General features: G+C 36.2%; 1 protein-coding gene across 5 annotated transcripts in view; it reads right to left on the reverse strand.

The window, feature by feature from the left end:
* The window catches only part of EML5 (EMAP like 5), a 180,804-nt gene that overhangs the window by 19,102 nt on the left and 148,841 nt on the right, over positions 1–12,861 (reverse strand). For 4 of the 5 annotated variants that reach the window (XR_010109831.1, XR_008620952.1, XM_014347688.4 and 1 more), the window contains 4 exons: positions 10,286–10,364; positions 8,747–8,876; positions 4,654–4,752; positions 314–334 (listed from right to left, as the gene is read on the reverse strand). Coding sequence is in view for 3 of the 5 variants with exons in the window: in XM_014347688.4 (XP_014203174.2) it covers positions 314–334; positions 4,654–4,752; positions 8,747–8,876; positions 10,286–10,364 (329 nt within the window). In the remaining 2 variants the exon portion in view is untranslated. The remainder of the gene's footprint in view (positions 1–313; positions 335–4,653; positions 4,753–8,746; positions 8,877–10,285; positions 10,365–12,861) is intronic. The other variant, XM_034937974.2, reaches the window with a different exon arrangement.

Below are 12,861 nucleotides of genomic sequence, written 5' to 3' on the forward strand. Positions count from 1 at the left end.
GAGTTCTCATGAGATCTGCTTGTTTAAACGTGTAGTACCTCCCCTTTCTCTCTCTTCCTCCTGCTTCCACCATACAGGACATACCTGCTCAAGCCCTTTGCCTTCCACCATGATTGTAAATTTCCTGAGGCCTCCCCAGCCCCATTTCCTGTACAGCCTGTGGAGCTGTGAGCCAATTAAACACATTTTCTTTGTAAATTACCCAGTTCTTTAATAGTAATGCAAGAACGGACTAATATACTTGAACTTGTTTAATATGCACTATCATTACCAAACAATATAAATAAAGCAGAAAATGTTTAGTTTTCCTTACCTGACATGTCTGCTGAATCACCTATAATGGAAAATAATTATCTATAAATAACATAAATCTGTAAAATCTGTAAAAACCCAAATATCATATTAATTATAATTTAAACTATTATATACAAAATTGGTTTTATTACATTTGATTGAGTAAACTGTAAGAGAAGGCACTCATTTCAATCATACATACTTATTAACATGCTATGTATGATCTTTCAATCTTCCTTTGGATAAAAATTTTGTTTTCTTTGCATTTAATGAGTTACATAAACTTTTAATTATAATAACTTTTAAAATGATACTGATATGATTTAAAATTATATTACCCTCATTTTGGTTTATAAAAATGTACTGCTAATAATAGACTCTCTGGAGTTTTAATGACAGCAAAGGTTACTATGTAACTCAAGAAAGGAAACAAGTTCTTTCTTTCAACTAAAGATTTTCCATATGCATCTTTTAATGCATCTTTGTCTCCAGGGAAGAATTAGATCTAAACCTTCTGAGCTGAGAGACATGATGGCAAAGCTTACTGTATAACTCAAGAAAGGAAAAAAGTTCTTTCTTTCAGCTAAAGATTTTCCATATGAGTACAAGTTTGCCAAGAAAGAAAATGTGAAAGCTCATGCTCATTATATTTGTGGTAGAAATACCTAATAACCAAACTTTTCAAAGTAGCAGTCTTTAGAACAAGAAAGAAAATAAAAATATAGGAATCCATTGAAGACAGGTGATTGTTTTTTGCTTTGGCAAAGCTTTATATCCATATGAAATAATGATTTAAAAAACATATTGATAACATAGGACCATAGTGCCTTGACCTGGAACATGAGGAAAAACAGAATAAAGTACTTAACTCTGCTGAGCAGACCATATAGGAAATATCATTTTTAGTTATGAATATGCTCTATTAACAACCAAATGGTGAGAGGGCTTGGAACTTTGCCACCTGAAGCCTGGGTGAAAGACTGGGAGCGTTTGGTCTGGAGAGACTAGGTTTGTCTCTGAATATTAACAGGGTCTGGGACAGAAGTACAAATGAAGGCTTGAATGTCATCGGCCTAAATATTTTAAAGCTATCCATCAAGATAAAACTTATCAAATAAAATATATTCTAGCCTCTTACCTTGATGAGTACACTCCTATAATGATCTGGAAGGCAGATACCAATTTAGAACTCCTTAGAGTTTGGGCAGCATGAGACAACCTGTCTCATTCTCTTCCATCCCACACCACAAAGAACCATGGAAGCTCATGTGTGGTGCTATGAACTGGATGTCTGTCTTCCCCCAAAATTCATATACTGAAACCCTAATCACCAGTGTGATGGTATTAGGAGGTGTGAAGGTTATGAGGATGGAGCCCTCACAATGAGATTAGTGTTCTTATAAGAGACAGGAGAAAGATAATCTTTTTTCACCATGTGAGGATATAATGAGAAGACAGCCATCTGCAAATACAGAGAAGGCCCTCACCACAACTTGACCATGCTGGCACCCTGATTTTGGACTTCCAACCTCCAGAGCTGTGAAAAATAACATTTCTGTTGTTAAGCTACAAACTCTGTGGTATCTGTCATGGCAGCTCAAATTTCTTAAGACATGTGGTTATCCTAGCTACTGCATTAGAACTCCATCCACCCCTACACAAAGAACAGCTTGGCCACCCCTCAAGAGTATACACATTGGTTGTACAGTCTGTCACTGGGAGGACAGACGCAGAGAAAAGGCTCATGCAGGGCCATTAGTAGGTTCAGGACCATCTGGTAGAGAATTCTGGGATTTCATATACCCAAAACATGGTCCAGTGGAGAAGTAGGCTCCCCCATGGAAAGCAATCCCCTTGCTCTCATGTACACCTTGTTCCATGGAATGTAGTTGGAGGGTGCCAAAGGAGACCTTTTAAAAGAGAAGCAAAAGGCTGGGCACGGTGGCTCATGCCTGTAATCCCAGCACTTTGGGAAGCCAAGGCGGGCAGATAACAAGGTCAAGAGATCAAGACCATCCTGGCCAACATGGTGAAACCCCGTCTTTACTAAAAATACAAAAATTAGCCAGGCGTGGTGGCGTGCACCTGTAGTCCCAGCTACTCAGGAGGCTGAGACAGGAGAATGGCGTGAACCCGGGAGGTGGGGGCTGCAGTGAGCCGAGATTGTGCCACTGCACTACAGCCTGGGCAACAGAACAAGACTCTGTCACAAACAAAGAAACAAATAAAAGATAAGAACTAGATAAGACTCAGGGAGAATATGCTAGCTGTCTCCAAAACTGGAAGATAATGCCATGGGAATGTGATTAGATGTTCTAGATACACCAAGAATGAGGGCCAAAGAGTAGCAATCACAGACAGATTTCTGTTGTATATGAAGAACCACTTTATAACTAAGCTTCCCAGGGAAACGTTTACTTCATTAGGTATTAAGTGGCAGCAGGGTTCAAACACACTGTAACAGAGAGGACAAAATGATATACTTGGCCCTAAAATTCCAAGATTCTAGCCAGGAAAAAAGTTTGAATGTAACTGGCTAAAATAGTACAAAATCAAACATTTCAATTCTTCTATGATCTATATGATTTTTAACAGAAGGAACAATAAACATTGTAAATGCTGTTTTGTGTTTTGTGGGTATTAAACAAGCCTGACAGCAAAGTAACAAAACAATTCTCTTTATGTGTGAGGAGAAAAATAAAATCCTTTCTTATTCTTTAGTCTTCCCTTGAGTCTATCTTAATTAGTCACCAGTAATTTTTGTTATCTATCTTCTGGAAGGGTACAAATGGTGTAAGGAATGGAGCTACATATATAATCTAAAATTTACCTCTGTACTCCCCAGAGTTTGACTTGGAAAGAAAGAGGAGGGATATAATTAAACATTTCATATTTTCTATAGTGTTGTCTTTCAAAATAAAGGGGAGAAAAGGGCCAAATTCCTAAAAGATTAATTTGTGACCATGACATTTCTTAACTAAGAAAGAAAACCACAGCACTAAAATGATAAATAAGTTGCCTAACAGAGGGAGAGCAAAGGAAAGAAAAGGAGAAGCCAAGGTGGGAAATGAAAGAACCATATTCTAGAATTCTATTTGCAGAACGTAAATCCCATTAATACAGGGATTTTGCCTTTTTGTAAGTAGCCCATATCCCCAGCGCCTAAAACAATACCTCGCACATGGCAGGTGTTCAGTAAATTTGTTGAGTAAGTGAATTTACTCAATAAAAATTAACTAAACAGTAACTATGTACCAAGAGGCATTGAGCTAGGTACTTAGGTAACATAGTTTCTTCATTCCTCAAGGAGATGGGCCTTGTTCCTTGTGCACAGTGAAAATAAGACTTCACTTTCCAAAATCTTAGCACAAACAGAAGCTAGACCTATGTATTTATATGCAAAGATTAGAATATTTTCTGTATAATGGGTAATGTTCCATTTACTTTTAAAAGTAGAAAACTGTACAAAAAGGAAAAACACAAGGGTCTATGTGGCATAGCTTCAGAACCAGGCAACCCAGACAACAAATTCCTGACTATCAACTTAGTACTCGCGTGAAAAATAAAGATATTAAAAGTATAAATTATCTTAGTCAAGAAGAAAAGGGATCTGGAAAGCTAGCTTAGCCATCAAGGCCCAATAAATTCCAACAAACTCAATGATTTCAATAAATTTTACAAACGTATTGAAGTTTATGAAACTTCTGCCATATTCATATTTAGTAATCACAGGTTGGCAGATATGTCCTAAACAGACCTGCCATCCTCTCATCAGTTTGACTGTAGAGTTATGGCCTTTGTTTAACAGTTTTTCACAGAGGTAAAAGAATACAGGTATATTTCAAAACAGCTCAAAACAGTTGGTGAATTAGGTCAATGACAAAGAAAAGAAAAAGGCAGAAGGGATTTACCAACAACAAACAGACTTGGGTCCTCTCTTCTTTCCAGCCTGAATCCCCATGGAAGCAGGGTTCTACCCCGCCCAGTCTAGTTATTTCTTAGCTTCCCTTTGTTTACTACTTCCTCTTCAAACTCCTCTTTTCTGCTTTATATGCTATTGACTTAAACCTTTTTGCTGACCAGAAATTCCTGCTAAAGGACTAAATCCAACTATTTCAACTACCATACAATTAGTTTCCTTTAAATTTTGGATTGTCAAGACCAACTCAGATAACCAGAGTGAGTGAGAAAAAGGTACCTGAAAGCAAATAATATGGTATAATTGGGTAGGGCTTTATGTATACATAGATTTTGAACAATCGATAAATCAATAAGATTTTGATTTTTTCCTTGGATATTGAATTTATTTGAACAAAGCAAATGCTTTAAATTGTTTCTTTTTAAAATACAGAAACATACCTACTTGGCCAGTTGCCACTATGTTGATAAATTTGGGGTGCTGGTTTACTGTGAGGCACAGAATATCATCATTATGTTCCTGATAAAAACTCTGAGAACCTACAAAAAAGAATTTGAGAATTAAGTTTGAAAATTTTAAGATGTAACAGCCAAAAGCACTTACCCAGAACAATAAACTACTCTTTAACCTATTTGCTTATTCAAAACATGTTTTTGAGCACTTACTATGTATACAGCATCATAAGGATAGAAAAATGATTCAGAATTATGTAATGGGATAGAGCCGTAAAAGGGATAAACAATACAGTACAAGGCTGAAGATTCCAAGTGCCATAAGAGAGTTGGGATCAAAATGCTATGGGAATTCAGAGCAGAAAAGATTAATCTCATCATGGGAATATGGTACTCCTGGACTGACCCAGATAGATTTTACAAATCTTTTACAAAAAGTCAGTGGGGAAGGGCCTTCTAGACAGAGGAACACTTTAAGCAGAGGCCTAAAGGCAGGAAAGTGTTGTGTATCCATATAACAGGCTCATTTGGCTGAAGTGTAGGGTCATGAAGAAGAAAGATGAGTAACATGGTTGGAAAGGCAGCTTGGGACTAGAGTTAGGGAGGATTTTGAGTGTCAGCCCATGATCCTTCTGTTTTGGTTTCTTAAAGAAAAGGATTTGCCAGAGTCACACAGAAACCAGTAGTAATTTTCCATTTAATAATTTGGGCCATATTGAGCCACATTTTATATTTGTTCTTATGTCAGTGGAGGAAGAACTGCAATCTGTTTTTGTTTTTGTTTTTGTTTTTTTTGAGACAGTCTCACTCTGTTGCCCAGGGTGGAGTGCAATGGCGTGATCCTGGCTCATTGCAACCTCCACTTCCCCGGTTCAAGCAATTCTCATGCCTCAGCCTCCCAAGTAGCTGGGATTACAGGTGTGTGCCATCATGCCCAGCTATATATTTTTTGTATTTTTAGTAGATACAGGGTTTTGCTGTGTTGGCCAGGCTGGTCTCAAACTCCTGGCCTCAAGTGATCCGCCCATCTTAGCCTCCCAAAATGCTGGGATTACGGGCGTGAGCCACCGTGCCCAGCAGGAATTGAAGTTTTTTGATCAAATAAGTATAATGTGATTCATCTGGTAGTAGTAACAGTGAAGAGACCTTGTAAGGCTATGACAGTAGTCCATGCAGAAGGGAAAAAAGATAGACTTGTGGAAGTAAAATGAAGAGGTGGAAAATGAGTTCAGAGCAGTAGGTTGGATCCAGAGGATAGAGAAACCATGAATAATACTAGGCCCCCCAAAAAGCAAAACAAAAATCAAACAAGTGGGGCACTTCAACAACCCACTGATAGTGTTAGATCATCAAGGTAGAAAACTAACAAAGAAATTCTGGACTTGAATTCAATACTTGACCAATTGGACATAACAGAAAGAACACTCTGCCCATCAACCATAGAATATACATTCTTCTCATCTGCACATGAAACATACTCTAAGATTGACCACATGTTCAGCCATAAAGCAAGTCTCAATAAATTCAAGAAAATTGAAATCATCTCTGCCATACTCTCTACCCACAGTGGAAAATAGAAATCAATACCAACAAGATCTCCCAAAACCACACAATTACGTAAAAATTAAATAACTTGCTCCTGAATGACTTTTGGGTAAACAATGAAATTAAGGCAAAAATTTAAAAAAAATCTTCAAAGTAGATTAAAACAGAGACACAACATACCAAAATCTTTGGCATGTAGCAAAAGCATGTTAAATGTTAAGAGGAAAGCTTACAGTGCTAAATGCCTATCTCAAAATGTTAGAAAGATCCCAAATTAACAATCTAACATCACACCTGGAGGAAATATAAATACAAGAACAAAGTAACCCCAAAGCTAGCAGAAGAAAATAAATAACAAAATCAGAGCAGAAATGAACAATACTGAGACCCAAACATCTATACAAAGAATCAACAAAATAAAAAAATCGGTTTTTTGAAAAGATAAACGAGATCAATAGACCACTAATAGTTAGCTTAACAAAAAAAAGAAGATCCCAATAAACACAATAAAAAATGACAAAGATCACATTACAACCAATCCCACAAGAACACAAAAGGCCCTCAGAGACTATTATGAACACCTCTAAATACACAAACTAGAAGATCTAGAGGCTATGATGTTAGTTGTGGGCCTCTAAAAAAAGAAGAAGAAAAATCTAGAGGAGATGGATAAATTCCTAGAAACACACAACCTCTCAAGATTGAATCAGGAAGAAACTGAAATCCTAAACAGACCAATAATGAGTTCCAAAATTGAATCAGTAATAAAAAACCTATCAAAAAGCCCTGGACCAGATGGATTCAGAGCTGAATTCTCCCAGACATACAAAGAAAAGCTGGTGCCAATCCTACTGAAACTATTCTAAAAAATAGAGGAGTGGGCACTCCTCTCTAACTCATTCTGTGAAGCCAGCATCACCCTCATACAAAAACCTGCCAAAGACATTTGAAAAAAGAAAACTACAGGCCAATATTCCCATAGAAAACTACAAAACATCCCATACAAAACATCATTCCCATACAAAACATCATCCCTATGATGAACATAGATGCGAAAAGCCTCAACAAAATACTAGCAAACAAAATCCAGCAGGACATCAAAAAATTAATTCACCATGATCAAGCAGGCTTCATCATTCCTGGCATGCAAGGTTGGTTCAACATATGCAAATTAACGAATGTGATTTACCATACAAACAGAATTAAAAACAAAAACCATATGATTATCTCAACAGATATGGAAAATGCTTTCGATAAAATCCAACATCCCTTTCATGTTAAAAACCTTCAACAAACTAGGAATTGAAGGAACACACCTCAAAATAATGAAGCATTTATGGCAAACCCACTTCCTACACTATGCACAATGTATCCTCAAACTGGTGAGAAACCAAATATAATAAAAACTAAAGCAGGTGGCCTACCTCCATCTGCCCTCTCTCTAGACACCCCACCACTAGAAAAGTGATTAATTACAAATCAGAAAAGTAAAAATAAAATTATAAGTATAAACATGAGAGTTTACACATACATTCCTTTCTTGTTTATCTTACTCTTCCTCATTCTCTCTGAAGGACAGACAGACCTCGATTAAGAAGGATTTTTCTCTCTAATCAGTATGTTTTAAATGGCCCAAATTATTAAATAGAAAATTGCCACTGATTTCTGTGTGATCCTGGTGAATCCTTTTCTTTATGAAACCAAAATAGAAAGATCATATTGATGGTTAATACCGACAAGAGGTGGTGGATTATAATTCACATCATCAATCTACTCTTTACCCATTCAGGATGAAGCTATCAGAGGAAAACCAGAATGAACTAGATAACCTTTATTTTTACTTCTAACTTTCAGACTTTTATGAAGTTTGCCATTAAATTGTAATAAAACAATTCAAAATTAAATACTTAATGTTACTAGTAGCATTATCACATTGTTCATCAAATGATGCTAACAGAACGTTATTTGCTCTTGAATAATCCAACTGAATAATCCAATCAGTTAAATGAACATCAAGAAATAATTTTCTCACCTTCTTGGATCAAACAAGGTATCATCATAGAGCCACAGATAAACAGCTTTCTTAGCCTTTCTTCCTTGGCTTTCCAAGGCCTCAGTAAGAACACTTCCAGCCCCAGCAATCACTCACCCAACATGCTACATTCAATCACTATCAGAAACCACCATCCAAACCATCTATTCTCATCATGAGGTTATGGGAAAATAGAATTAAAGTTACAAATGGTTTCAATATAAAACATGGTTTTAACATACAGTAAAACCTTTACTTCTAATAGAGACTTATGAGCACTTTGCATTATGAATTCCTTTTCTGCTGTATTATACTCTCTTAAAACTGAAATTTGTTTACTTGAAATATTACTAGAAAGTTCTGAAATATGAAATATTTTTATTCTGGAGTGTTTCTCCTACATTTCAATTACTATTTATAGCTTTAACAAAGATTTTAAGCTGCTAGATCAAAATTTCTAAGTTAAAAAAAGTGATAGAGGGATGGAGAATCAGGGTTTCCTACCTGTAGCAACATTGTGCAGAATTCCAACAGATGCAGTGTGATAAATTATATCATCACCATCATTTAAATAGTGAACATTATTCCTACAGTCTCTGCCTCGATAACCAAAAATGAGCTCCAACACAAGGTCCTATAATGATAATAATAAAACCATTATATTCTTCCTCATGTCTAAATGTTCACCACTGTTTTGTTGTATACATAATACTAGTAGTGTCTGCAGTCAAAATGGAGTATGCATTTTTGATGTTTTACAAACTTAATATACAAAATTAAGCTACTCATACTTCTTTATATAACCTGTTTTGGGCAGCTTAAACATACATTCTATACTTTTCTATATAAAGTTATGAAAAGGAAAATGGAATCACAAGGTAGTCTGATTCCAAGAACTTTAGTTCTTAAGATTTCACATGTAAACACTGAGGTACAGTTGGCCTTACATATCCAAGAATTCAACCAATTCCAGATAGAAAATATTGGGGAAAAAAACAATAAAAAATAACATTTAAAACACAATATAGTATAACAAATATGTATACAGCATTTACACTGTATTAGGTATCATAAGTAATCTACGGATGGTTTAAAGTATGCAGGAGAATGTGCATAGGTTATATGCAAATTACTATGCCATTTTATATAAGGCACTTGAGCACCTGTGGATTTTGGCATCCCCAGGGGGAATCTATCCCCCATGGACATAGAGGGACTGTATTTCTTGTGTCCAAAAGAAGAAAATTTTATGTTCATTGTTAATCAAAGTATCTGACCTACATACAAGAGTCAGGATAAATTATGTCCAAGTCACATACTTCGAAGAACTCAAACAGTACATTCATCATCGGTGGACAAAAACTAAGTATACTGTCTCTGACAATTCATGCTGAAGTTCTGGCAGATAATTCTGCAACTGAAAATGTACATTTCATTGACTTTGTAGGACTAGGTTGGGGAGGGAACGACAGCAATCACCATCGCACAGCTTTACGCCTTGTTTACGTTTGATTTAGCAGAGTTTGGTTGTTTGCTGCTGCTACCGGGATTATGAAATGCCTGAAGAGCCTTCCTTCTTCCTCAATTATTACGTAAGGTTACTTTGGCTGGAAGCAGAGACAGAAGGAGAAACAGGCTTCATGAACCCTGTACAGTGAATATATCGCACAGGGTCAAAATTCCTATTTGGTATAAGTACTTACTCTTTAATTTACAAATTTAAGCCACTGAATTTTAGATACTGCCAAGGTGTCTGTGCTTCTATAAGCAAAAGATCATTCACACATACTTAGGTTTAGGACTCCTCTGAGATACAGTTCAATTAGGGTATTATTCACAGAAAAGTAAAAGGAAGACTAATTTAAAAAATTAAGAGAAACAGAGAATATCCATCCAAAACTCAGACTTACATAAGAATTAAGTCAAACAAAAAACAGTACTCAATACACTGATTTTCATGAAAACTAATGACAAAACTTGGGTGTTTTATAAAAAAGAACTCTGGATACATTTCAGTAACACTGGAGAGTGAGTTTTCCTTACCTCTATAGGTCTCTTTTTCTTGCCTACATTGTTTGTCTGGAGTTTCTCTGGCTGTGGTGGGGCCCTGCTCACTGGAGGCCTGCAACAGAGAAGTGGGGAGGAGGAAAGGCATGCAGCACTCAGTGCCTTCACTGAGCTTCTCACACCATCCCTCCCAGAGAGGTGTCTTGTCACACCTTCCCAAAGATGACCCATTCTGTGGTCCACTAGACTGCCCTCTTCATCTTGAGAGCTTCTAAAGCAGGAAGGTAGAAAGAAAATATTACAACTTTTATTCATTTTATTTATTTATTTTTTTTGAGACAGAGTCTCACTCTGTCGCCCATGCTGGAGTGCAGTGGTGCAATCCTGGCTCACTGCAACCTCTGCCAACTGGATTCAAGCGATTCTCCTGCCTCAGCCTCCCGAGTAGCTGGGATTACAGGTGTGTGCCACCACACCCAGATAATTTTTGTATTTTTTTAGTAGAGACGGGGTTTCACCATGTTGGCCAGGCTGGTCTCGAACTCCTGACCTCAGGTGATCGGCCCGCCTCGGCCTCCCAGAGTGCTGGGATTACGGGATCAGGAGTAAGCCACCACACCCAGCCTTTTCTCTTCTTTCTTTCTTTCTTTTTTAGACCAAGTTTCACTTTGTCACCCAGGCTGGAGTGCCGTGGCACACTCTCGCCTCACTGCAACTCCACCTCCCGGGTTCAAGCAATTCTTGTGCCTCAGCCTTCCCAGTAACTGGAACAACAAGCGTGCACCACCACACTCCGCTAATTTGTGTATTTTTAGTAGAGATGGGGTTTCGCCATGTTGGCCAGGCTGGTCTGGAATTCCTGGCCTCAAGTGATCCGCCTACCTCGGCCTCCCAAAGTGCTGGGATTAGAGGAGTGAGCCACTGTGCACAGCCTCACTTTTAATTTCTTTGGTGTACGTGTCATAATGTAAATAACAGCACAAGAGTAGATTGTTTATAAACAAATGTGAAAATGTTAATTTAACATACTCAAATATTTCTTGATGGGTACATTAACAACAAAGCCTGGATTACTGTTCTAAAGTATCTAACAGAGTATCTTCACATGGCAGGTATTGAATACATCCTTCTTGAAAGTGAATTTTCGTAATATTTCTATGAACGTTCCACACTGTTAGCAACATAAATCACATCCGAGTTCAAATTTGTATTTATCTGTTTCTCCATGCCCTTCACCTTCTCTACTTGCTGAAGTCCCTAGTACTGGTTAATGGCATTGCCATCAGATGGTTACTCAAGGAATACATTTTATAGTCACAAAGCACTGTAAACCATACAACACATTATAAAAGGAAATAACTATTATTATTGCTTCCAACTCTTTCTCTTCCCTTATTCTCACTATTTACTAAAAATGTATCAACTTTACCTACACAGTAGCTGTCAAATCTCAAATCTAGCCCCTCTTCTCTGTTCAGGATCTATTTATAATGTGCCGTGTCCCAACAGGTATATTGAGTTCACATTTTGAATTATTTAAATGTAGAAGCTCTTCTCTAGAACCTTTAATTTTTTAAAAAAATGCAATTTAGTTTATTATTTTTATCTCAACCATTATTCAAATACTGAATAACCGGAACATTGAATTTAAATCAATCATGCACCAATCCCTTTCCAAATTTTAAGTTAATATTCAATTTGTAACACCTAAATCAGGAAATAATACAAATTAACCTTCCCATGTAAAAGACTCCAACATTTATGAACAAGTCTCATAAAATTAAAGGCATAAAATATACTTGCATTTTCAAAATGGTTGTCAAGTTAAACATCAATAAAAGTAAATGTGCTATATCTTAAACATCCAATAAGAAATGAATGGGATGTTGATACGCAATATGAGGCAGCATGTAAAATATATAAGCATGACTGGTGTCATAAAAAGTAAACATCCTTTTCAAGAATATATAAACAATGTTTTCAAACCTTCTTCATATACTTTTTTGGATGCCCACAAGTAAAAATAAAATTGAATTTATCATATTTAACATTTAAAAATATTTCTGATAGGACCATTTCAAAGAATGATAGAAGCCTTGCTTTTTTCCCCAAGTCAATTTTGTTGGTGAATATTATTCTTTGTTACTGTCTGACAGCTTTAAATGTAACCCAAACAATAAACAGGTAATTTTTATCTATATAATCCTATATAACAATTAACCACATTTTAATTTTTATAAAGATCATTTAAGCATATTTTAATTTTTATAAATATCATTTATATAAGGTATATCATTGCTGAAAATAAAATTATACAACTTATAAAATTATACAAGTTGAATGGATAAGTTTTAGTAAAGCAGTTACTTATACAGAGTAAGTCCAATAATTAAGATGCTATTCATTTCAGTGATACCAATTCCAAAGGAAAAAAATGTGCAAAACTGTGAAGAGAGGTAAAGAACACTAAGTAACAGTATCCCATTAATGCTAAATATGGAAGATGACAAAAATACAAAGTTAGGCTTTGTAAACACAGCAAAGAGAGGATTACCTGGAACCTCTTTTCAGCAGCAGATAAAGAGGGAAAAAGATTACAACATAAATTTGAA

This window comes from Pan paniscus, chromosome 15 (genome assembly GCF_029289425.2).
Source record: "Pan paniscus chromosome 15, NHGRI_mPanPan1-v2.0_pri, whole genome shotgun sequence".
NCBI lineage: Eukaryota > Metazoa > Chordata > Mammalia > Primates > Hominidae > Pan > Pan paniscus.